Source organism: Trematomus bernacchii, unplaced genomic scaffold, assembly GCF_902827165.1.
Source record: "Trematomus bernacchii unplaced genomic scaffold, fTreBer1.1, whole genome shotgun sequence".
In the NCBI taxonomy this organism is placed as follows: domain Eukaryota; kingdom Metazoa; phylum Chordata; class Actinopteri; order Perciformes; family Nototheniidae; genus Trematomus; species Trematomus bernacchii.
In genome coordinates this window covers 5,131,566-5,156,723 of record NW_022987567.1, presented here as the reverse complement: position 1 = coordinate 5,156,723, position 25,158 = coordinate 5,131,566, and the positions used below count along the sequence as shown (strand labels likewise).

The window sequence follows — 25,158 nt, the reverse complement described above, 5'->3', positions numbered from 1 at the left end:
ATTTCATCCACAGATACAGACAGTCCAAACGATAATACTAAGTCCAAGGTGTGTCCTTTTTCGTGTGTTGGGCCAGCCACGGACTGAACGAGACCAAAAGAATCAAGGAGATTTAAAAAGTCCCTAACCAGAGGTTTGGACTCGCAACACACATGGACATTAAAGTCTCCGGAGATCAAAACACGATCATATTTCACCATGATCCCGGACAGAAAGTCAGAAAAGTCATTTATAAAATCCTTATTGCACTTTGGCGGACGATACACGACTGCGCAGAGTATAGGCGAGGCCGGGTTCAGTTCAAAAAGCTGCAACTCAAAGCTAGCATAGCTAGTTACAGGGTGAAGCAATCGGCATTGGAGGCTAGCTCTAAACACTGATGCTATGCCCCCACCATGGCCGGTGGCACGGGGGGAGCTGAAGAATGTACAGTCAGGAGGAAGAAGTTCAGAGAACGGTGTATACTCGCCAGCGTGGACCCAGGTCTCCGTCAGAAACATAAAATCCAGTTCACGAGAGGTGAAGAAGTCGTTTAGCAGGAACGTTTTGTTTGCTATCGACCTAGCATTTAGCAAAGCCATGCAAAGTTTTCGCTCCGGGCTTGCCGAAGGTGTAGTGCGTCTCAGCTGACGAAGATGTGCGTGTTGAACGCCGCGCGGGCCGGGAGCAGTCAGTCGGGCAGGAGGAGCTGCCAGCGGGCCCAGCAGAGTCCGCAGCTCCGGAAAAACAGGGCGAATCCATCGATCCCTCACATGGCGTGCAGCGGGAGGGCCATGACATCCGAGGCGTGGATAAGTCCCAGAAGAAGCCGTCAGGTATGCAGGGTAGGTGGGAATATTCGACAGTAGAGGGGGGGGGGGGACGATTTATGGTTGCCAGATGTAGGTTTGGGCAGCAATATCAACTCCAGTGAGGGTCTGAGGTGGAGGAGAGCTTGGCGATCGTAAACGAGCAGAGCAGAGACATTCTGACAAACATAAAACAAAAACAGGATAGCTAAAGGTAGAGAGCTGAGGGAGCGGCGAGCCGACACAGGCGCCATCTTGAATCACGTACCGTGAAATTCACAGTATTTAACTGGCAGCAATTGACAAGTTACTTACTGTAAAATGAATTACAGTAAGTAACTTGTCAATTGTTGCCAGTTAAATACTGTCAAATGAATTAAAGAGAGAGAGAGAGAGAGGAGAGAGGAGAGAGAGGAGAGAGAGAGAGAGAGAGAGAGAGAGAGAGAGAGAGAGAGAGAGAGAGAGAGAGAGAATGAAATGAACAGTTAGAACTGACTCTTGATTGCCCTCTCTCTCTTCTCTTGAACGGCATATGATGACACCCCATAATTGACGTAGAGCTGTTGAGGGCACGACCATTAACCATTATCTGAAGTCAGTTGGAGTGATGACATCATCGTGTTCCATTACACAGGTGTTTATAGTTGAACTAACGAGCTCTGTAGAGATCAGAGGTTTGCATTGTTCTGAATGAGAGATAAACCTCTTACATGTGAACGTTTTGTGGAAGAACGATAACAGATATCAGTGAAATTTCAAAACGTGAAGCATGTCAAGGAAGTTGAGTATCTGAAGTGTAATTTTTGTGTACTTTCGGGTTAATAATGTGGCCTTTTTGGCAGTTTAACTAAAGGTGTGCGGCTGCTGCTGTGAGGAAACATCAGCCTGAAATTACAATGGGTTTTAATGGAGACATGTTGAATGTTTTTGTCACTTCATGCCCTCAAGAGGCATTTTGTTTAATTATTTTTGCTTAATTATTTGTCATTTTTCAAGCTACGAGATGTTTTCCTACGTTTGTCATGAAAAATTATGTCTCAGGAATGTAGGGTTTGGGAATTATGGCAGTTTTAAAAAAAGATATGAAGGCAAATTTCAAGATTTCCTACACTCTCGCTGTGACATCACGCACTCTGCCTTAACGAGCTGCGCAATGTTAAAGTTGAAATGTTAAAAATGTGATGTATTATGGGATGTATCTCTGGAATTATGAAAGTTATGAATGATAAAAGTAATAGCCTGCGATTCCCGACCGAGCTGAACGTTTTGATGTTTGAACGGAGTTTCTGCGATGTTGAATGTGGGAGGAGAAGAGGGCCAAAATAAGTCGGTGGAATAATAAACTGTTTGTCCGTAGCATAACATATAGTTGGAATGCTGTATCAGCATTCCCACTAAATAACGATAATAATAACTACAACAATAATTTCAGATTGTATGCATGGTCCTGGATGCATGGATATAAAGATTCTCGTCTGTTTTTGTTTTGTGGGTTTTATTATGATTTGTTGTTTTGTCCTTAATGTTTTGGTATTGTCTCACCTTGTAACTTCTGAAAATAAAAGATGCAAAAATGTGAAAAGACACAAGTGGAGAGATCCGTGAGTGAATTGAATTAGAGAAGAAGAACATTCCTGTTGAAATGGTCTACTGAACATCAATGCTGTGATCAATGGGGATGTTACATTTGGCTGATTTGACGAAGCCTCTCACATTATGATATAGATAAACTCAATCTGATTAAATGTCTTATATTATAAATATAATATATATATAATAATCTTCACTACACCTATCAACAGGAGACACATGTTGAGATTGTCAGAATGATGGTGAAAGCCCCAAAGTGGTTCAATCAAATGCAATATTTTCTAACCTAACATTTTAAATGCATTATACATGATATTTCTTCATACTTTGCATTATAAAGTTAATCTGTTGTGCACGCTGAAAAATGAAAAAGGCTTATGATTGATGTTCTTATTAATTATGCTTTTAAGTTTCGTTATAACACAAAGCCTTGACTCAATGGAAAAGTACTTCAGGCTTTAAGTTTCGTTCAGCAGAAATCACCAGACCAAATGGAATTGATAGAATCCAACCTAACAGGAAGCTAGAGCCACACACACACACCCACTCACCGTAGGTAGGGCCACACTTCATATACACTGTAAGAAACGTACCGTGAAATTCACAGTATTTAACTGGCAGCAATTGACAAGTTACTTACTGTAAAACAGTAAGTAACTTGTCAATTGTTGCCAGTTAAATACTGTAAAATGAATTACAGTAAGTAACTTGTCAATTGCTGCCAGTTAAATACTGTACAGGTAATCACAGTATTTACAAGTTTTTATTTACAGTAACAGTGTAACATGAAACACAGTAACTTCCAAGTACTGTATTTGTGTTTACGATAATAGTGTTTAAACTGTAAAATGAAACACAGTAATATGTAATTACTTTATTTGTTACAGCAGTAGTGTTATAGCTGTAAAATGAAACACAGTAACTTCCAAGTACTGTATTTGTGTTTACGGTAATAGTGTTTAAACTGTAAAATGAAACACAGTAATATGTAATTACTTTATTTGTTACAGCAGTAGTGTTATAGCTGTAAAATGAAACACAGTAACTTCCAAGTACTGTATTTGTGTTTACGGTAATAGTGTTTCAACTGTAAAATAGAACATTTAATGCTATAGTTTTAAGTTGTAACTGTAAAACAATTTACTCATTAGTGTGTGTGTGGGAGAAAAACTTCTTCTGGAGGGAACACAGTGATTTGAGCCTTTGCAGACCACAACTTTTTTATACCACATTCTCCCAAATGGGAATCTAGGCATTACCTTATTTATCAACCCACCAATGTTCTTTTTTAAATAAAAAGCAAAACTGTATAATTGCCATATAAATATGAACATATGCGTGGTGTTGCCGCATCCATTTCCTCCCCAGTTTAGTGTCTTAGATGTGTGGTTAATAACAGTGTGTACAGTCTGTGGTGTATGTGTGTGTGTGTGTGTGTGTGTGTGTGTGTGTGTGTGTGTGTGTGTGTGTGTGTGTGTGTGTGTGTGTGTGTGTGTGTGTGTGTGTGTGTGTGTGTGTTGCACCACCAGATGTCCCCATTGGCTTACTTTTCTCTTGGTGACAGGTGGTGTCTGCTGATTTAACTCATGTCTATTTTTGCACCTCAGTTTTTTGTCTTGTTCTTTCTTATTGACCTGTAGTGTCTGTTTACCAGCGTTTAATACTCAAACAGGTTTATATTTGTTATAAATGCAGAGGTGGGGAAGTAGTGGAGTACAAATACTTTGTCACTGAACTTAAGTAGATTTTTCTGGTATCAGTACTTTACTCCACTACTTATTTTTTCTAACGACTTTTTACTTTGACTTCTTACATTTTTAACACAAACACCTGTACTTTCTACTTCTTACATTTTGAACACAAATACCTGTACTTTCTACTTCTTTCATTTTCCAAACAGGCTGGTTCCTTTAGTTTGAATGTGTGTTTAGTGGCGTGATCATTATTATTTAGAGTCATTGCGTGCCTATTGATTTGAACACGATCCGTGTATCCATCATTTCCTGGTCTTCTCTAAAGAAGAGGGACCAATGAAAACTTTGTCATGTTGCCGTTGTTCAGCATGGAAACATTCATTAGCTAACAATGACATTATTGTTCTATTAATATAAAGGGAGGTCAGGTACTCTTTAAAACAGCTGGTAGTTATGGGTACTTTTTACTTAAAGGGGACCTATCATGCAAAATGCACTTTTGTACGTCTTTTATACATGAATATGTGTCCCCGGTGTTCCAGGGAACTCACCAAGTGTCAGAAAACACAACCCTCTCTATTTTCCTCCATACCCAAATCTCTAAAAAAGGGGCTGCAACGGATCTGATAAAAACTGATCCAGATTTGAACACTGTCCTGACGTCAGGACGGTGGCGCTACGGCTATTGGGCCAACTCCACCAATCAGGAGGAGACAGCCACGGCCATTGCCATTCGAAAGCGCTGGAGACGCTGGAGACACTGTAGTACATATGCCTGCCCTTATCTGCCCTTACAAACACAGAGCAAAAAAATGTCAAATTGAGCGAAATGAGGCATGGCTAAAATGCATGATCTGTTTGGTATTTTGAAAAGAAAAAAAGTATAAATATGCCTTATATAGGTATGGTCCAACACTATATTATTCAAATATAGCATGATAGGTCCACTTTAAGTACATTTCAAAGCCCACTGACTAAACTTCTTTACTCAAGTAAAAGTGAAGAAGTTTAGTCAGTACTTCTACTTTTACCTGAGTATTTTTAAACACGAGTATCTGTACTTCTACTTGAGTAAAGGATGTCTGTAGTTTTGCCATCTCTGTATAAATGTAATCTTTATTTAACTCATGTCGTAGGCCGATATTTAACATTTTTGGACGACTAAACGTGTAGCCTTTTAAGAAGAAAGAAACAGAGACATCAAATGAATCCAAAAAAACTTTATTCATTCTTTAAAAATCAATGGACTCATTAACAGTTATCGACAGCATCTAATCATCAAATCCTTTTTTTAAAGTTCATGTTCAATCTTCCCTTTTACATTACATTTCTACATTTCAAAACAAAATCAAGTCAATATTCTAATTAATGATTAGCAGAGGTGTGGACTCGAGTCACATGACTTGGACTCGAGTCAGACTCGAGTCTACAATTTGATGACTTTGGACTCGACTTGACAAAATCACAAAACACTTGCGACTCGACTTGGACTTGAACACTAATGACTCGGGACTTGACTTGGACTTGAGCCTTCTGACTTGAGGTGACTTGATGATTTAATTCAGAGGTCTCCAACACGCCGATCGCGAGCTGCCGTTAAGGCCCTGACACACCAGGCAGTCACCAGAGAACTCGCCGACACCCGACACCGACAGTTCCATCGACGAATTCTCCTGCGTCTTGGCCGTGTGTCGCACTGGAAATCACCGCAAAGACTTCAGCCGAGCACGTACGAACTGCGCATGCGTGAGTGGCAATAACTCTCCTTACCAGCAGTTGGCGGTAGTGTGTATTCGTCATTCAAAATAGGCAACAACCGGAAGACAGAGAAGAAGAACAGACTGATATAAACAAACAAATAGCGTGTGCGTTCCATTTTCACTCTCGTCCATCGAAAACATGTTTTAGAATATAAAAATACATGAATGATGAAATGAGCACATAAAGTGCAGACATACTATAAAATCACAGTTAATAGACCTGCATCTGATGATCGCAGTGTTCTGGCGGGTGTGTAGTTTATTGAGTCAACAATGTAATAATGGCCATTTCTTGCTAAATTTACGATGAGATGAAAAACCGGACTTGACCAAACAAATCACGGAGCTCTCAGCAGAGGACAGCCGGGGACGCTCCCGCCGATATCAGAGATGTCCCTGCTATGTGTGGGAGGTAAGAGAGGACATTTAAGGGCTATGTTTGATGTCTTTAAGTATCACCTGCTGGTGTTTAGCTGCTGTCCTGTGCCTTAAATCGTTTGTTTACGTCCCTCACTTCCGTTTCGCTTCTCATTTGCTAGCTGAACAGCTGATCAGAGTGGTTTCTTGGCCCGATAGCTTGTGTCCGACACCCGGCCGATTCAACATGTTGAATCGGCCGGGTGTCGACCGTGAAAGGCCAAATAAGGCGTGTCACGGCCGAGGGTTCGGGACACACCAAATTGACTTTGGGCGACAAGGAACCCGTTTTCGCCAGACAACGCAAGACGGCCGATATCGGCCTGGTGTGTAGGGGCCTTTAGAAGAGCAGACTCCCGTCGGGGAGAGCAGAATCTTCAGCCGCTCCAACTCTTGCTGTGAATCCATGCAGGCAGGGGCGGGACTTTATTTTGCTGAGCCACCATGCGGCCAATCATATGCGAGGACACACTAGGATCATACCATTATGTGAAAGAAGGGTGGGGGGCAGACGCTCCAAAGACAGCAAGTGTAGTGGTATAGGCCAGCTACACAGAGCCACGGGGAGACGGGGAGCCGGATTTAAATGCAAGCGCGTCGGAAAAAGTCAAGAAATGAGCGAAAACCGAAAGAAGAAGCAGCATCTGGCTGCATGTCAATGATATTGGAGAAAGCAGAGCTCAGTGCAGGATTTGTAAAATAAAAATAACCTTCAAAGCAGGGTTTTCTTTTGGTAACCACTCAGGATTTATTGTCAGAGGTGGGAGAAGTTCAGATCTTGTACTTGAGTAAAAGTACCAGAGTGTAGGAATACTCGGTTACAATAAAAAGTCCTGCATTCAAAATGTTACAAGTAAAAGTACAAAAGCATTATCATCAAAATATACTTAAAGTACCACCTGCAGAGGGATCTAGATTCAGGTGTTCTTTTCCCCATAGAGACGCCTCGCTGCACATTATCCCTTGCATAAAGATAGAAGTGGGTCCCTTATAGCATGTTGTACACAGTGGAAATAAACATTCTGGTCACCTCAACATCAGGGATCTTATACATTAAACTCCTTCTGAATCAAACCGTCACGGTGGCCTAACCTTACTGATCCCTCTTAAAATAGAAGAAAACACGTTACTTTACCAGCAGAGAGAAAATGGATAATAAAATTATTAATGTGACTAATAAAGAGCAGTTTGATTATTAAGTATTATTCTGTTGATCGATGTCATTACATTTGTTGAAAAGCACATAAGGACTTGTTTAAGACTTGTTTTGTCAAAGTTTAGGACTTGGACTTGACTTTAACTTTCCCATCCTGACTTGAGACTTGACTTGGACTTGAGCGCAAAGACTTGATACTTGACTCGGACTTGAGCGCAAAGACTTGAGACTTGACTCGGACTTGCAAAACAATGACTTGGTCCCACCTCTGATGATTAGTAACATACATTTTCTCTGCATTACAAAGTGACAGCAATTAAACACACATGATCAAATATGAAATGATTACAAAGAGAAGACTTGTCGTGCAGTGTCAATATCAGATTATAGGACAACAACAAATATGAATATCTAACATAGCACATACACCCATATAGATGTTTTTTAAACTGGGGACATGTCCACACCTATTTTAAGACGGCTGATTTTCCCTTTTCAAAAGCACAACTTGTGAAACCTGTTGTGATCAAACGCTGGTAAACAGACACGACAAGACAATTTTACTAACAAATGAAAAGATCCAATAATATGTAAATATAGAATAAACAAGATACTGTATGTCAGAGGTTGTCCCTCACGTGACAAACAGGCACTACTTAAAATCGCATATGTTAAAGACTGTATATATGTTTTATTTATCTGAGCCCCTATGTCCCAACCCAAAATAAATATTGAAAAAAAGGCACACAAAAAAACTCTAACAAAAGGTTACAAAAGATATTCTGCTCAATGTTTTCTGGGAGACACAATGATATGAACAACTCTATGTGAGATCACACATCTCAGCTGCAGATCTCACTAAATAATGTCCATTTAGTTTTCACTGACCTCACTTGACAGTTGTTCGACCTAGATGTCACGAAATGTAGCCGAAGCTCCATAACAATGAACACCGAGTCCAGCATAGAGCGGCCGCTTGAATGTGGTGTGGACTCTGTGGAGGAGGGTGATGGTTTCAGAGACGCTGTAGAAGAACAGAACACCTGCCTTTTGATCCAAGAAAACACCAATCCTTGAGGATTGAAGGACAGAAACAGGAATGGCCTTTTTTTCACCGTTGTGTTTGAAATTACAAATCGTTTTACTAAGCTCTAGTGCCCAAGACTTGTCATTGTCCCCGAATGCACTTTCCTGTCCTGTTCTGGGAACATCTCTGTATGCGACTGCTACTGAAACTCCGAAACCACTCACCTCCACTTCCCAGTAACAACGATTAGTCAGACCTTTTCCACACAGAACCTGAGACCTAGCCATGAATCTGTCTACGTGTGGATCATATGAGTGTTGCTTTTTCACTTTGGTTGCCTTCCTGTTATCTTCAGATAATTGTATCTGCATGCTCGCTGTGTTTGGATCCAGTTTGAGAAGAACTTTGGGGCCTGTATATTGTGAAATATCAGCTTTGGTCTGGGGGTCTGGCAACAATTTAACATACACTTCAGGCACTTTCTCTGAGATCTTCATCCATTCCTTATCAAAGCTCTCCAGTACTTTACCTCTGGCCTCTGACACAGCTGCTGTCACACCCTTGAAGTATCGTACAGGACCAATTTTGACTCTGAATGGTTTTTCAGGGTCCCTGAGATTTGACAGTGAGCGGTAGGCCTGTAGAAACTTGATCTGATCATCTGTTTGTGAGAGTTTCTCCAGCTCAGTGTCTTTCCTCCTCAGATCACTGATGTCCTTCTGCAGCATCTCCTGAATGTCTTTGACCCGACTCACTTCATATTTCTGCCGGGATTTAATCTTCTGCGTCACATCAGAGCTTCTTTGCTCAATGAGTTTGACTAATTCAGTACATTCCCTCACTGCTTCATCAGCAGAGAGATTTATGGCCTCCACCTCCGGCAGAAGCACCTCCACAATTTTCTCTTCATAATGGATTCTCTGCTGTATATTTTGCCGACTCACCGCAAGCTCATTCTGCTTCTCACTCATTTCATGAAGTTTCGAAGCTTCAATTAGCTTGGTTTTCTTAAATGGAACTTCATCGTGAGGCTGCAGATTGGACTTCAGAGATTTCCTCTTTCTCCTTGTAGGACTACATCCCACTTCTCCAGGTCCAGCATCACGGTGATAAGATGGACCAGCCTGGGGTTCTGTCTTCTTCTTCTCTTCCTCCACTAAATTTGCCAACACGGTGCTTATCACCAGGGCAGGCCTTGGTTCAAAGGTCTGTCTGCAATGAGGACAGCTGTATATTTTAGCCTGCTTCTCTCCATCCCAACGTCTACTAATACAGCTCTTACAGTAGCTGTAACCACAGGCAATAGTCACCGGATCCTTCATCAGATCCTTGCAGATAAAACAGCACAGTTCGTCCCGACCGAGCTGATGTATTTGCAGCGCCATTTCACCTCTCACTGCCTCTGAATATCGAGCATGAGACTAACAATATACCAAGTGGGAGTGGTTTCCATAGTGCTTGATTCGAGAGATAGGTGTTTGTCTTCCTACTACACTCTTTAAAGGGCCACACCCAGGTGCTTTCAGATGCCAATGTTTGATACTTTGTTCTTACTCATTTCTATGAACATTTACCAACTTTGATTATTCATATATATTATTAGTATTAGACAAGAAGTGGATGGATCAGTGAGTGAATTGAATTAGAGAAGAAGAACATTTCTGTTGAAATGGTCTGCTTAACATCAATGTTGTGATCATGGTGATGTTAAGTCTGGTTAACGTCAGTGTTGTTCACATTGAGTTTATAAATCGTTTGAAGAACTAAGTTGAACCAATGCTGCTTTGTCGATTTCCTGATATAAGCCTCTCCCATTGTAATACACATTTACTAAATCTGATTAAATGTATTATAGTTTTTTATTATAAAATCTTCACTATACGTGAACAGGAGACATTTTGAGATTGTCAGAATGATGGTGAAAGCCCCAAAAGTGTTAAATCAAATGCAATATTTTCTAACCTAACATTTTAAATGCATTGTACATGTCTTCTTCATACTTTGCATTATAAAGTTAAACTGTTGTGTATGCTGAAAAATGAAAAAGGTTTATGATTGATGTTCTTTGTTATTAATTGTGCTTTTAAGTTTCATTTGAACAGAAAGCCTTGACTTAATGAAATAGTACTGCAGGCTTTAAGTTTTGTTTCAGCAGAAATCACCAGACCAGGTGGAATTTCCATAGACTCTGAACTCAACACGAAGCTAGAGCCACACACACACACACACACACACACACACACACACACACACACACACACACACACACACACACACACACACACACACACACACACACACACACACACACACACACACACACACACACACACACACACACACACACACACACACACACACACACACACACACACACACACACACACACACACACTCTCAAACACACACACACACACACACACACACACACACAGTAGGTAGGGCCACACTTCATATACAGACACATAACTCCAATGGGATCGAGGAATCCTGGAAGTAATGCTAAAGCCTGTTGTTAATGATTTTATTGTTGGTTACAGGGTCATTGTACTCTTAAAGGTCCCATGTCATGGCCATTTCTACTGATCATATTTCCATTGTTGAGGTCTACTAGAATAGATTTATATTGTGCAATTTTCCAAAATCACATTGGTTTCTCATACAGCATCTCTGTATAGTATGTGTATTCACTCTCTGTCCTAAACGGCTTGTTGGAGCTCCTGCCCCCCCCCCCCCCCTCCCTGTGAGCCCAGTGTGCTCTGATTGGCGAGGCTCGTTGCTGCTGCGAGGAGCGGACAGGTTTCCTGGTCGGCGATACAACGAGAAAAAGCAAAACTCATCCTGAGCACACACAAACACTCACAGCCGAAGTAAAAACAATAAGTGTGGCTTGATATTGAGTAAGAAAAAGGTTTATAATGCTGTGAGCATGGGTCTGCGGAGAGCATTTCTCCGCGATCCCAACTCGTCTATTACCAGCGTTCAGGGAGCTCTATGCAAGTCAATGGGGACTCCCTGTTAGTTAGCCAAGGGATCCTGGTGTGCGAGGTGCTCCGCGGATTGGTCCATTTGGGGCAATCCAGTCATTTGTTGTTGATTTGGGTGTTCACACGTCACAGAACCCAGGAAGCAAACAATGGAAAAAGAGAAATGTCCAACGAGGCGTTCTGGGGCAGCATAGACAGGTCTTTTCTGTGTTAGAGTTTTACTCGCTACAGGGTGTACTTTGAGGGTTTGTGACTCTGCAGACGGTTTACATGCAGAAAAAGCTACATAACACTCAAGGGGACGGGTAATAACTGGAAAAGCATGACATGGGACCTTTAATGCTGGCAAACTGTCAAACTAGGATGGCTTATAGAATAGAATCGTTATTGGGTACACATAGATTTTTCTACTGACAAGTGAAAATGATGCTGTGAAAAAGGCCTATTCATCACATCTTTGACTTAATAATTTTGCCCAAAACTGATCAGATGTGGCCGCCAAAATAATCGATATGATTTATCACCAGATGTTTCCATTGGTTTACGTTTCCCTGGGTGAAAGGTAGTTGGTGCTAATTTCCCTAATTTGTCAAATGTTTGCACCTTAGATTACTTAGTTTTTAGTCTCGTTTCTTGTTGTTACCCTATATTGTGTGTATACTTTTGTACAACAGTATGACCGACCCGATGTGTGAAGTCCACTGATGAACGTTGGCCAAAGGAATGGAAGGACGGACATACAAACAGAGACTCCTTTTTCATTGTTGTTAGCTTAGCTGAGGGTGATGTGATAGGAAAAGTCTTGGGGTCAATAATATAAACAGGTTTGCACTGCGCAGCTTTTTCAGAAACAAACTTAATGGTCAGCAAACCGAAGTATTTTTGAATCTTCAGAACAATAATTTATAAGAAAGTGCTTTTACTGTTACTAAGCAGAGTGTTGATTGACTCCCTGTCTGCTGGAGTCTGGTGCTTTAACCTGGCTGAGGAGACGCCCCGGTCCTTGTGTGCTGGTTTTGGTGCGTCCTGTGGGGTTGGGCAAGGGGGTGATCGGGGGCAGCCGGGCCTGGGCTGGGGGCAGAACGTGGCCTCCTTTACGGGACAGGAGGCCGATCTCTCTCCGGAGCGCCTCAGCCTGCTGTGATTGTGTCTTCACCAGCCCCTGGAGCCTCTGGATCTCCACCTGGTCTACACCTCTCCTGTAGTCCTGGGACTTGTTGCCCTGGATACGCACAAACACATTCCTAAGGTATGAGTGGTGCAGTGATGATGTGTGTTTGTATGTCGAACCAGAAGTTACCATCGAGAGAACTCCCTTAACAAAAAGCAATGGGATTAACCTATTGGATTTCGGTACATCACAGCAAATAATCTTGAAATATAATATCCAAATATTATCACCACTTTGTGATTTTTGAAGCGTAAATACAATCGACAGAAGTAAAAAGCTAATGTTTGGCAATAAACCTACAATACCTAGTGTGATGATGTTAAGGAGTCTAATTTAGTCAACCGCCTTTTTAAAGGTAGGGTAGGTAAGTTTGAGAAACCGGCTCGAGATCGCTAGAATTTGAAAATACACAACCGGAGAAAATCTGCCACTTCCTTATAGAGCCCCTCCTCCAACACACACGAACGCGCACATGACCAATGAGGGCACGAGATAAGTTTGTGCACAGATGGAAGGCTGACAGGCAGGTAGGCCATCCAGTTATTTTAGCCGGGCCAGCTAAAATGATTGGTCGTGCTTTTTACAGTATTACGGCTTCCACAGATTACATTTTTTTATGGATTTTTTGTCAAAGCACTTCAGATATTCATTGCTATCGGGATGTTAAGAGCATTCCATGGAATATAACAAAAAGCGTATCTCGAGCCGGTTTCTCAAACTTACCTACCCTACCTTTAAATTGAGGTAAAACAATAACCTATTATAATTACCACAAACAAAACTGGGTGTGATTACTGTGTGTGGATTGTTTCTTGACTGCTCTAGTAAATTATTTTAAAGGTCACCTATCATGCTATTTTTAGGCAATAGCATAGGTCACAGACAGGCCCGCCCCTCCCTACACGCAGATCAAGCCATTAACTTTGCATTAACTTTGCATTAACTTTGCATTAACTTTGCGTGGGGCCACAAGTTGGCCAGGGTCAGCCCTGGTATACAAATATCGATGAGGTGTTTTGCTCAAAATTCCAAACAGATCACCCATTCTAGCCATGCTTCATATCCCTCTATTTCACTTCCTGTTACAAAAGCGCTGATTCTGGGTATAAAGCTTTAAAAAAAGAAGGGGCTGAGCTCATGCGGGAGATTCTACCGGCAGATACTGCTGTGATGAAACGCCATATCATGGATTATCAAAGATTATTTCTGAAACAGTATGGAGCTCAAAGGCTTTCTCTCTTGCCGGTTATACCACAAGGTGAGTTTTTTTATATCCTGCTTCTTCATACATGTGCTCTCAAGTACAGGTTAGCTCTGAGTGTTAGTGATGCTTGCTAATGTAAACAAAGACCATATTACGTCCAAAACAGTCACGCATTGTTTCTGAAAGCAACGTTTCTGATAGTGCTGTGGGTCCGCCGCCGATATTACATCATATCAGACGCAAATCTGGATCAGCTCCATTGTACCCCCGTTTTTAGAGATTTGGGTACGGAGGAAAAGAGAGAGGGTTTATTTTCTGACGCTGCGTGAGTTCCCCGACACACCGGGGACAAATATTTATGTATAAAAGACATCAAAAAGTGCATTTTGCATGATTGGTCCCCTTTAATATAACATCTAATAGATCACATGACTATGTGTAATGTCTGTCGCCCTCTGCAGATTAGAAAGGGAAATAGAAATTCTGTGGGTACAGAATGTGTCTCTCTGAATCAGCTTGAAATAAAGCTCATTGAAAGGGAAGTTTAATACTCCTATACGACAGTGGGGATCCAAGCTTTGTTTGATAATACATATAAAAATAATGTGCACAGAAATTACCATTTTCCTCTGGCTAGCGTTGATTTTACGCTCCAGTTCTCGGTTCTTGTCCATAAGAGTTGTCATGCAGAGAACTCGCTCAGTGTTACACCTGGTCACCTCCATCAAACGGTCACGCGCCTCTTCTACCTTGGCCTAAATAAACACACACACAAAAATACAGATATCTCACAAGGTGCTCAAACGTACACACACACACACACACCACACACCACACACCACCACACACCACACACACACACACACACACACACACACCAACACACACCACACACACCACACCACACACCACACACACACACACACACACACACACACACACACACACACACACACACACACACACACACACACACACACACACACACACACACACACACACACACACACCACACACCACACACACACACACACCACACACACACACACACACACACACACACACACACACACACACACACACACACACACACACACACACACACACACACACACACACACACACACACACACACACACACACACACACACACACACACACACACACTGTCAGCGTACATCCCACTGTTTGATTTCCTTGGCGTATGCAGCTTCTCGGAGGAGTTTCTCCTGCTTGAGCTCCTCTAGCCTCCTGTTCCCTGACAGCGTCTGCAGAGCCTCCAGGTCCACCTCCCTCCCAAACTTCATCATCATCAGTTCGTGGCACTGCTTCTCCAGAACTGCACCAACACACACATCAGTATCTAGTAAGTACATTTACCTAAGTACAATAAATGGTTATTCCACTACAATTTGAAAGCCAATATTGAACACCACAAAATGTATTTGACAGTTCGAGTTACTTTACGGATTCAGATCAATAGCCACTACAAAATATAAATAAACATATTAAAATATAATTATATGTTAGCAGCAATAAGTAAAGTAATTAAATTAGCTCCACCTTGACCAGCTGTAATAGACACACTAATGCATCAACAATCACCAAACCAGTAATTTAATATATATGATTCTGAAAAGTGCCACTACACATGATGAGTACTTGGCTTTAAGCAATTTTGTGTCAGCTGAATTCAATGGCTTCTTGCACTAATGTACATTTCTCAACGATATTGAAGTGACTGTTCATTTTAATATATTGATTATATTATATTTGTATACACATTTTTATATATATATTTTTTTTTGTGGGAAACATTTTACAACTTTGAGGACATGATGATTTAAATAAGAGCATAATGTAAGTCAATGGGAAAGGGTCTTTTTGGACCCATTGATGTAACGGACTGACCAGAAGTTGTAGTACCGTGGTTTGGCCACTAAGACAATTAGCTTCAACACCTGGCGATCTTCCGGTAGGTTTGGTCTTACCCTCGATTTTGACTTTCATGTCCTTGCGGTCATGGGTGAGCCCGACGTACTGCTTGCGTGCATCGATGTACAGATCCTTCTGCTGGCTCTTCTCCTCCTGCAGCTGCTTGATGCGATCCTGCAGACGGGTCAGCTCCGTCATGTCCAGCACCAACGCCGGGCTCTGGTCCGACGGCACTGAGCCGTTAACAACAAACATAATCTGGTGCAGGGTTGGAGAAGGTGGAAGGAAGAGAGGAGGACATGCAGGAGATGAGAAATTGTAAGGAAGTCAAAATTCCCAACTAACAGATCAACTTTAAACCCGTGTTTCAAAAAAGGGCCTATCAAAAGACACAGGCAGAGTTTTAGCATGAAAGTCCAGGTTTGTCAATTTTCAGTCAGTTGATGAAAAACGTTTTTATTTATTATTTATGTTTTTGTGTAAATGTTTGTGTTTTTTCTGTATTTTTCTGTATATTTTCGGTGTGGGTCTTTGTTTTGTATCACTTATGACTTAAAGTGGACCTATCATGCTATATTTGAATAATATAGTGTAGGGGCATACCTATATAAGGCATATTTATACTTTTTTTTTGCAAAATACCAAACAGATCATGCATTTTAGCCATGCCTCATTTCGCTCAATTTGCACTGTTTTAGCTCTGTTTTTGCAAGGGCAGATTCAGTGAGAACAGCACCATCTACTGGCCTGGCATATGTACTACAGCGTCTCCAGCGCTTTCGAACGGCAATGGCCGTGGCTGTCTCCTCCTGATTGGTGGAGTTGGCCCAATAGCCGTAGCGCCACCGTCCTGACGTCAGGACAGTGTTCAAATCTGGATCAGTTTTTATCAGATCCGTTGCAGCCCCTTTTTTAGAGATTTGGGTATGGAGGAAAATAGAGAGGGTTGTGTTTTCTGACACTTGGTGAGTTCCCTGGAACACCGGGGACACATATTCATGTATAAAAGACGTACAAAAGTGCATTTTGCATGATAGGTCCCCTTTAAAATAAAAAAAATATTGAACATGAAAAATGAATTGCACTTCTGTTTGTTAGCAACTCATATCAAAACAAATATCTAATTTTAATTTTCACGTATGAAATGTGCATATCTGAGGATTTAAAATAGAACTTTCATTTTCATAGTATTTATAGTATCAATTAATCATGTGACTAATTTCTAACCAATTGGCATCTTTTACTTTTTTTGGTCCAAACTATTAATCTTTTAATGAAGAAAATAACCAATATATATATCAGTTATGAATATAAACTGTTGCGGCCTTAGATTGTAAAATGGATTTAAAATGTGCTTTCAAGTCTGATGACTAGAACCTGTGTTATCTTCACTCTGTTGTTGTGTGTACCTGGTGCAGTCTGAGAGGAACCACCACATCCAGCTCGTTTATTTTCTGCTGTTTCTCCCTGTTGACTAACTCCAAGTCGTCCTCTGCTGCCTTCTGACTGCTCTTCACCGATTTCTCCTGCAGAGACAAACACAATGTGACACTATTACAGATTAAAACTGTTGGTGAGGAGATCCATGTTCATATTGTGGCCCAACCTTATACTTCCTGATCTCTAACAACACACAGCAGGGTATGAGAGCACATGGTGATAAGGGAACATGTGAGATGAGACAGAAAGACAGAGAAAATAGTTTGACCTTCTTGACGAGCATGATGCACTCCTTTCTCAGAATCTCAGCACTTTTCTTCTCCTCCACCAGCAGCTCCTCGAGGTCCATCCGACGCTCACGCAGCTGCAGAGTGTTCCCAAACAGCGCCGGCACACAGCCTGAGACACACACACAGATTCTTACTTATAGTTAAGCTCAAATTAAACTTGAATCACACTGAAGCACCGCCTCATATCCACTCTGTCTATTCAGCTAGGGTAGGACGTAGATAGGGTTCAGACGTAGGGGTGCATACCGGTTCCCGGTATTACCGAAATACCGGTTACTGGTGGCTACGGTATACCGTACCGAAATCAGATCCGGTTTTCGATACTTTTTTTATTTTTTTTTTTATTTCATAAAAGTGAGGCATAATATCCTTAAACTTGTGCCCAAACCGTCGGAATTACGATGTCAATTTCGCAGTGAAACTCCGCAACCAAGTCACTTTTGAAAATCTAAAGTGTGGCTGCATATGACTGCCAGTCTGAATGGTGGGGTCTGTAACCACTGCCAGTCTGAATGGTGGGGTCTGTAACCACTGCCAGTCTGAATGGTGGGGTCTGTAACCACTGCCAGTCTGAATGGTGGGGTCTGTAACCACTGCCAGTCTGAATGGTGGGGTCTGTAACCACTGCAAGAAGTTTATTTCTGGGAAAGGTGGCAACACATCCAATCTCCAACCAATGCTGTCTCGTATGGCAACCAAGTACCTTTGTGTTCAGGGAAGCAGCGTGCCAAGCGAGAGAGTGTTCAGTTTAGCAGGTGATATCCTACACTGTGAAAGGGCCTGTTTGGATCCAGAGAGAGCAGATATGCTCATCTTCTTGAAGATGAATGCACAAAACTGAACTGTGATGGGATTAGTTTTCTTTCATCAGGCAAATGTTGATTTTAAGGATGCTATTTGTTTTATGTGCAATGCCGAGATCTCATGATCCTTTATGTGTTCTCTGGTCAGTCGAATCTCAGGTTGAATATTGATTATACTGGTGCTATTTTATTTTTCCATTGACAAGATGGACTATTCCCGCCTGATGGTTGTTATAAATGATATTGCAGAATCAGTTTTCTTCATAGATAACGTGTTTTTCATTGTTTGTTCAGTACTAAAAGGTCCAAGTCCCACAATTGAATTTAATATTCATTTGACATGTTAACTATATAATAAAGCGCTTCATGGGAGTAATTGCGGGATGATAAAATGTTTCCCTTATGCAACATGAAAGTATCACGATATGTATCGGTTGAGTATCGGTATCGTTCAGTGGTATCGGTATCGTTCAGTGGTATCGGTATCGGTATCGGTATCGTAAAAAAGTCAACGATATGCATCCCTATTCAGACGTATGGCCTAATATAACATGTACTGTGTTATTTGGTTTGGGTATAATAAGCCTGAAATTAGCGTAACTATAACTTTTAACTATAGGAAACACTCACATTCAATGATCTAGCTCGCTATCATGGTAGCAAGCTAGATATTTATCCTATATTTATGCTGGAGTTCATCATTTATGATTATTATCTATTTGACAGACCTTTCTAGGTTAGACATTTTTAACCATCACCACACTGACCTGGAGGGCAAACATCGTCCAGAGCAGCTCCTTCTTCATCTGAGCCGCTGTCAAAATCATCGTCATCATCATCCCAGTCAGAGTCATCATCAGAGTCTTCCTCATTCTCCTCTTCTTCCGTAAATGCAAATTCAGATCATAACAGACACATATTTACACACAAACCATCACACTTGTTACATTGTACGCTTGTGTTTCTTCCTATCACCTTCATTCCCTGTCGGTTCCTTTTTCTTAACTCGTTTGATCTTCTTCTTGAAGACTTTGGTCAGAAACTCCTCAAACTTGTTCTCTTCGCCCAGCGATGCGTGGAAGGCGGCGTGCAGAGCTTTCTCTCTCTCCTGCAGCTTGACTATGTCAGCTCGCTTCACTTCCAGCTGCTCATTATACTCCTTCAGCTTAGACTGAGGAGAGAGGTACACACCAGATGAGGATCTATTAAAAAGGAGCCTATGATTCAAAGCCGTTGACCAATCACAACAGAGCTGGCCAGCTAACCAATCTACATACTGATATACACCTGAACATCGGCAGGAGAGGACTCTTTAAAGTAGAGACACTACATACTGATATACACCTGAACATCAGCAGGAGAGGACTCTTTAAAGTAGAGACACTACACACTGATATACACCTGGACATCAGCAGGAGAGGACTCTTTAAAGTAGAGACACTACATACTGATATACACCTGAACATCAGCAGGAGAGGACTCTTTAAAGTAGAGACACTACATACTGATATACACCTGAACATCAGCAGGAGAGGACTCTTTAAAGTAGAGACACTACATACGGATATACACCTGAACATCAGCAGGAGAGGACTCTTTAAAGTAGAGACACTACATACTGATATACACCTGAACATCAGCAGGAGAGGACTCTTTAAAGTAGAGACACTACACACTGATATACACCTGGGCATCAGCAGGAGAGGACTCTTTAAAGTAGAGACACTACACACTGATATACACCTGGACATCGGCAGGAGAGGACTCTTTAAAGTAGAGACACTACACACTGATATACAACTGGGCATCAGCAGGAGAGGACTCTTTAAAGTAGAGACACTACACACTGATATACACCTGGACATCGGCAGGAGAGGACTCTTTAAAGTAGAGACACTACATACTAATATACACCTGGGCATCAGCAGGAGAGGACTCTTTAAAGTAGAGACACTACACACTGATATACACCTGGACATCGGCAGGAGAGGACTCCTTAAAGCATGGTAAAAAATGATAGTATATTTTAGAGATAGGTCAACTATATTACATAGTTCACTCTAAACAGATAGCTGAAGGGCTACACATGAGAAGATACTCCACATGATTTAAACTGTTTCCCACCGTGATGCTGATCTCCTCCTTCGTGCGTGCGCTGAGGTTCTCCTGCATGCTGTCCTCCCTCCTCTCAAACTCCTTGAGGAGCAGCAGCTCCTGGTAGAGCGTCAGCTCACGGAGGTCGGCCAGCTTCAGCTGCCAATCCAGAAGCAGCTTCTGGTGGCGCAGCAGCACGAGCTCGGCGTCAAACTGCCACACCGAACTCTCCATCTGACGAGGTGAAAGACATCCGCAAAATGTCATATTCTTAAACATTGTCTGTAACTTCGGTACCACTTTACAATAAGACTACCCTTATAAAGGATTCATAAAGGGTTTATAATTAGGTTATTAATTAGGTTGTAAACACTTTATTAATCATTAAGAACCATTTATAAACCAGTTCTAACATAGTTCTCATACATCAACACAGGCTCACTATTTGGCAAGATGACTAAGCCTTATATTGGCTACCTAGCTTACTTCGCCTTCTTCATCAGCCAACATCCTTGGTATCTGTTGTTCACTGAGTTGATTCCCCCCCCCTTCCATCTTGATGTTTCTTGGCATCTCTTTATGACCATTTATTTACGAGTTACTAACATTTATAGTTGCCAAAAGGGAGCCTTATTGTAAAGTGTTAAACACATTCCCATTTATTAATGAGTTATACCATTTCTAATAAGGCTTAGCAGTTCAGATAAATGTGGGCTCACTATTTGGCAAGCAACCGGTCACAGTTGCCCTGTTTATCTCATGTCTTATAAAAGCTTATTAATGATGTATAAAGTGTTCACAACCTAATTAATAAATGACTTACAAACTATTTGTAAACCCTTTATAAGGGTAGTCTTATTGCAAAGTGGTACCTAACATTCTTATTCTAGAAGATTTTGTTTGTGGTTACACATTTAGGGCTAGACACCCCTGTCTAAAACAATTTTTCTTCTTAATGCACCAATATATTTTGAGATTTTGCAAGTGAAAAGAAAACCTCCATATTCACATTACATTTTTTTTTTGTCTTGAATTTTTCTGTTCAGTATGAAGAGTTCCTCTAAATTCACCATGGGTAAATATTACGTAATGCCTCGCTTGCATATTCAAACACTGCATACCAGAAAACGTGTAATATATAAAACAATCGCCTTAAAGAGCACAAATAATGCTTATTTTCACGTTCATATTTCAGATTCTATAATAGACTCCAAAGCAGACCTGCTCCAGCAGAGAGTCCTGCTCGTGCAGCAGTTTGATCTCCTCCTCCCTCCGGAGCTCCTCCTCCAGCTCGCTCAGCTCTGCTCCTTCCTCTTCTTCTTCTCTGGTTACAGATGAAGCTGAGTGACTCAGAGTCCCTTCCTCTCTTTCCACCTCCTTCTCCAGCTGCGCCAATATATAGGTGCTGTCCTCCTGCTCGTCCTGCTCCATGCTCTGCACCCTGTTTAAATATTTTTAAACTATTAATTTGTACTATCCTCCTTTTAATGAACAATTTCATCGTTGTACCTTTAATCTAAATGTATTTTTATATGTCTTTTTTGTATAGTTTGTTTTTATGTCTTTTACTGGTATCTGTGTGATATCAATTTTCTGTGAAATGTCTATGTGAAGCACTTTGAACTGCACTTATTGTATGAAAGGTGCTATACAAAAGCATTCAGGAGCTAATGCTCTATTATCTTAGCAATGGTTTCAGGTTTAAACATTTGATATACACAGTCATACAACAGATACATGTCATCTAAAGATAGACCTTTAAACCAGCTAAGTATAATAGTGTACAATAAATGTTTTGCTACTTTGTAATTTCGATTTGAACCTGGATCAAACGGGCTGCTGTACCTCTGATCCCTCAGACGACGGTAGCGCACTAGGGTTGCACGGTTGAACTGCAGCCTCTTCTCGGGGGTCTCCTCTGGTAGTATGGCAGGCAGGGTGGGTGGAGGGTGGTGGAGATGGGCCGGCAGACGCAGCTGCACAGTCAGGACCTGCTGAGTCTGAGAGCGCAGCTGAGACACCAGGCGGACCTTGGAGTCCCGCAGCGCCACGATCCGTTGATTCATCTCCGTCTGCTTCTCACGGATCTGTGGGGACGGATGGACTCACTAACTGGATCTGCTTTGAATGCAACTGAAGGATCTGTCCATCATAGATCAATCCTTCGCTTATTTATATTAGTCTATTTACAATTCGTATTAACAGACAAAGTCATCGTGAAAATTGCATATGGTAAAAAATGTCCAATAGAAAGATACAACTACAAATATTCATAAAGATGTAATAAGTTGAAGTAAAATGTCCAATAAAAGATCAAGTAAAATAGAATGAAAATATGTATTGAAACATAAGAAGTAAAAGGAAGAATGTGCAATAAAAAGACAATGGCTGATGATGATGAAGTGTGTCCTAGTGCTGTGTGTGTGTGTGTGTGTGTGTGTGTGTGTGTGTGTGTGTGTGTGTGTGTGTGTGTGACCTAGCATTACTATCCTTGTGGGGACCTAAATATGTTTACACAGTCACATGTGGGGACTCGCCTCCCTTATGGGGACATAAGGGAGGTCCCCATAAGGGGAATCATTAATTTTAGGGTGAAGACTTGGTTAGGTTTAGGGTAAGGGTAAGGGTAAGGGTAAGGGTAAGGGTAAGGGTAAGGGTAAGGGTTAGGGTAAGGCATGTGTTGGTTATGGTTAAGGTTAGGATAAGTATCCAGGAAATGCATGTAAGTCAATGTAATGTCCCCTGAAGTGATGCATACATGGTATGGGTGTGTGTGTGTGTGTGTGTGTGTGTGTGTGTGTGTGTGTGTGTGTCTACTTTTTCCTCCAGGCCTATCAGCTCTGTGCTCTTCCTCTCAGCGTTCATCCTCAGGTGTTTGGGCATCGTGAAGTCTTTGTCTGACTTCAGTTTTAAGTCTCCGAGGTTCTCTTTGGCTTCGACGATGGCCTGCACATCCTGCGGATCCTCGCAGTTCTCGCTCGGCTTCTCTGCGTAACTGAGACACCAAAAGGCTGTCACAGTTTTGTACTAGCATCACAATAGTTACACTAGAGATCCACCAATCGTGTTTTGCCCCACATGCCATGTTTTTAAAACATATGAATAAGGACTGTTACCGCACTAGGAGAGGGGGGTTTTACTCAAGTTTCTAAGATCCAACTCATACATTTGTGAGAAAAACGTGTTCTTTGGCATTCCCTATCACCAACAACGTCTGTATGGTGATGATTATGAAGTTTCTTTCCTATGAATGTGTGATCTAATATCATACAATTTCGCTTATTCTATAAACTTCAATCTGTGAAGTTTTTTACTCTGAATATTACCTTCTTTCCCTGGGCTTTTTTTTTTAGCTACAAAAGCCATCAAAGGCAACACAATAACTATAAAGAAAAAATAGCGAATGCCATTTATAAATCTAACTAAAATGATGTTAGACACTCACAGTTGGGCCCATTCCTGCTTCCTCTTCTCTATCTTGGCTCGAGCTTGTTCAGCTTTCTCTGCAGCCTTACGGAGCCTCTCCACCTGCCGGTCTCCCAGCTTCACCCCTTCCGAACCGGCCACCGGGGGGGGCAGATCCTCCTCTGAAGGACCCAGGAGTAACCAAGTGGCAGACATTATAAGAGAGCTGTCAAAATTCTCTTTTGATTAAACTAGATTATATAAACTTGTATTGATCCCATTTTAGGAAATATTTGAAATTCTCAGGAAAGGAGCTTCAATGCTTCATTAATGATATGCACAGCACAGCAGTAGACCCCATAAATAATGCTTTTATTATTATTTTTAAGAGCGGGGGCAACCATTTCCTTTCCATTTTTAATTACAATTCTAACCTTGGTAATGTTATATCTTTTTCAATGTCATCAACACTTATAAAACCCGCAAGAAACAACACGATAAGGACACATGGGGCGAAGTATCTAGATGTCTTTTTAGGAACATTTTCAATCAATCCGCTGACAATTTGCCCATTGTAAGTGCATTTAGATTCTCTTAGCACTCTGGTGGTCTATTTTAAAGTCCTGATGAATTCTCCTTCACATATTTCCTTAACCCCATGACGTTTTTTACTGAGGTTAAGGAAAAGTGGTTCAGAAAAGACATAGGAGTAGATTTATTTAGCTGTTTGACTGCAGCTTCCTACTGTTGGGGAAATATTTTCCTAGGCCCATACCGTTGACCCAGTTTATCAGTTTGTACTGCCTGTGCTATGCTCTCAGTGTTTTGTCTTCCTATTCCGGCCCGATGGCTTCAGCTGATATAGGTGTTATAGTGCTTTACCTGTTTTATCTTGTTATGCACAATGTTGATTAATCTCTCAGAACTAGCTAAATGCATGGGTCTGGGGTAGACATCTTCAGAATTGGTTTGGCAAGTGCTGTGTCACCTCGTGGCTGCAGCACATGTCTCCGGCCGTAGCTCCAAATAAACCGTAAATGTTTGCCATCAAGTTCCAGCTCTCTCCGTGTCTCTCTGAGTCTCGTCTCCATTGCTTCAGAAGTTTCCATCACACCTACCTTCCAGTATGCTGCTGTCTTTAGCAGGCTCCACTCTGGGTCTTCCATGTTCTGCTGCAGCAGCCCCGTCTCCCTCAGGCCAGCCGGGCCTCGTCTGATGTCTGAGCTGCGCTGAATGCTCCGGGAGCGTGGGCAGGCTGTAGGTGGAGATTCTGTGGTCGCTGCAGATGGCGACCACAGTAACCACTTTGGAAAGAGAGTCTTTGAACCTGACAACAAACATGAGAGGTGGGTTTTATTCTGGAGGCTGGATGTCTTTACCTCCTAACTACCTACAGA

General features: G+C 41.6%; 2 protein-coding genes across 3 annotated transcripts in view; both read right to left on the bottom strand.

Annotated features, from left to right (window-relative positions):
- Positions 1-8,314: 8,314 nt before the first annotated feature.
- Positions 8,315-9,817, bottom strand: LOC117478763 (tripartite motif-containing protein 16-like). The gene has a single exon (XM_034125667.1). It carries the CDS (start codon positions 9,815-9,817, stop codon positions 8,315-8,317), a length of 1,503 nt encoding a protein of 500 aa, XP_033981558.1.
- A 1,947-nt stretch (positions 9,818-11,764) lies between these two features.
- LOC117478740 (cilia- and flagella-associated protein 44) overlaps positions 11,765-25,158 on the bottom strand; it is a 32,652-nt gene continuing 19,258 nt past the window's right edge. The window contains exons 22-35 of one of the 2 annotated variants that reach the window (XM_034125647.1): positions 24,880-25,088; positions 23,802-23,943; positions 23,174-23,351; positions 22,202-22,443; positions 21,578-21,797; positions 20,387-20,590; positions 19,238-19,433; positions 19,030-19,143; positions 17,438-17,568; positions 17,139-17,255; positions 15,786-15,987; positions 14,973-15,133; positions 14,415-14,549; positions 11,765-12,641 (exon numbers count right to left, since the gene is read on the bottom strand). In XM_034125647.1, the coding sequence (XP_033981538.1) occupies positions 12,348-12,641; positions 14,415-14,549; positions 14,973-15,133; positions 15,786-15,987; positions 17,139-17,255; positions 17,438-17,568; positions 19,030-19,143; positions 19,238-19,433; positions 20,387-20,590; positions 21,578-21,797; positions 22,202-22,443; positions 23,174-23,351; positions 23,802-23,943; positions 24,880-25,088 (2,545 nt within the window). In that variant the 3' untranslated portion in view covers positions 11,765-12,347. The remainder of the gene's footprint in view (positions 12,642-14,414; positions 14,550-14,972; positions 15,134-15,785; positions 15,988-17,138; positions 17,256-17,437; positions 17,569-19,029; positions 19,144-19,237; positions 19,434-20,386; positions 20,591-21,577; positions 21,798-22,201; positions 22,444-23,173; positions 23,352-23,801; positions 23,944-24,879; positions 25,089-25,158) is intronic. The other variant, XM_034125648.1, reaches the window with a different exon arrangement.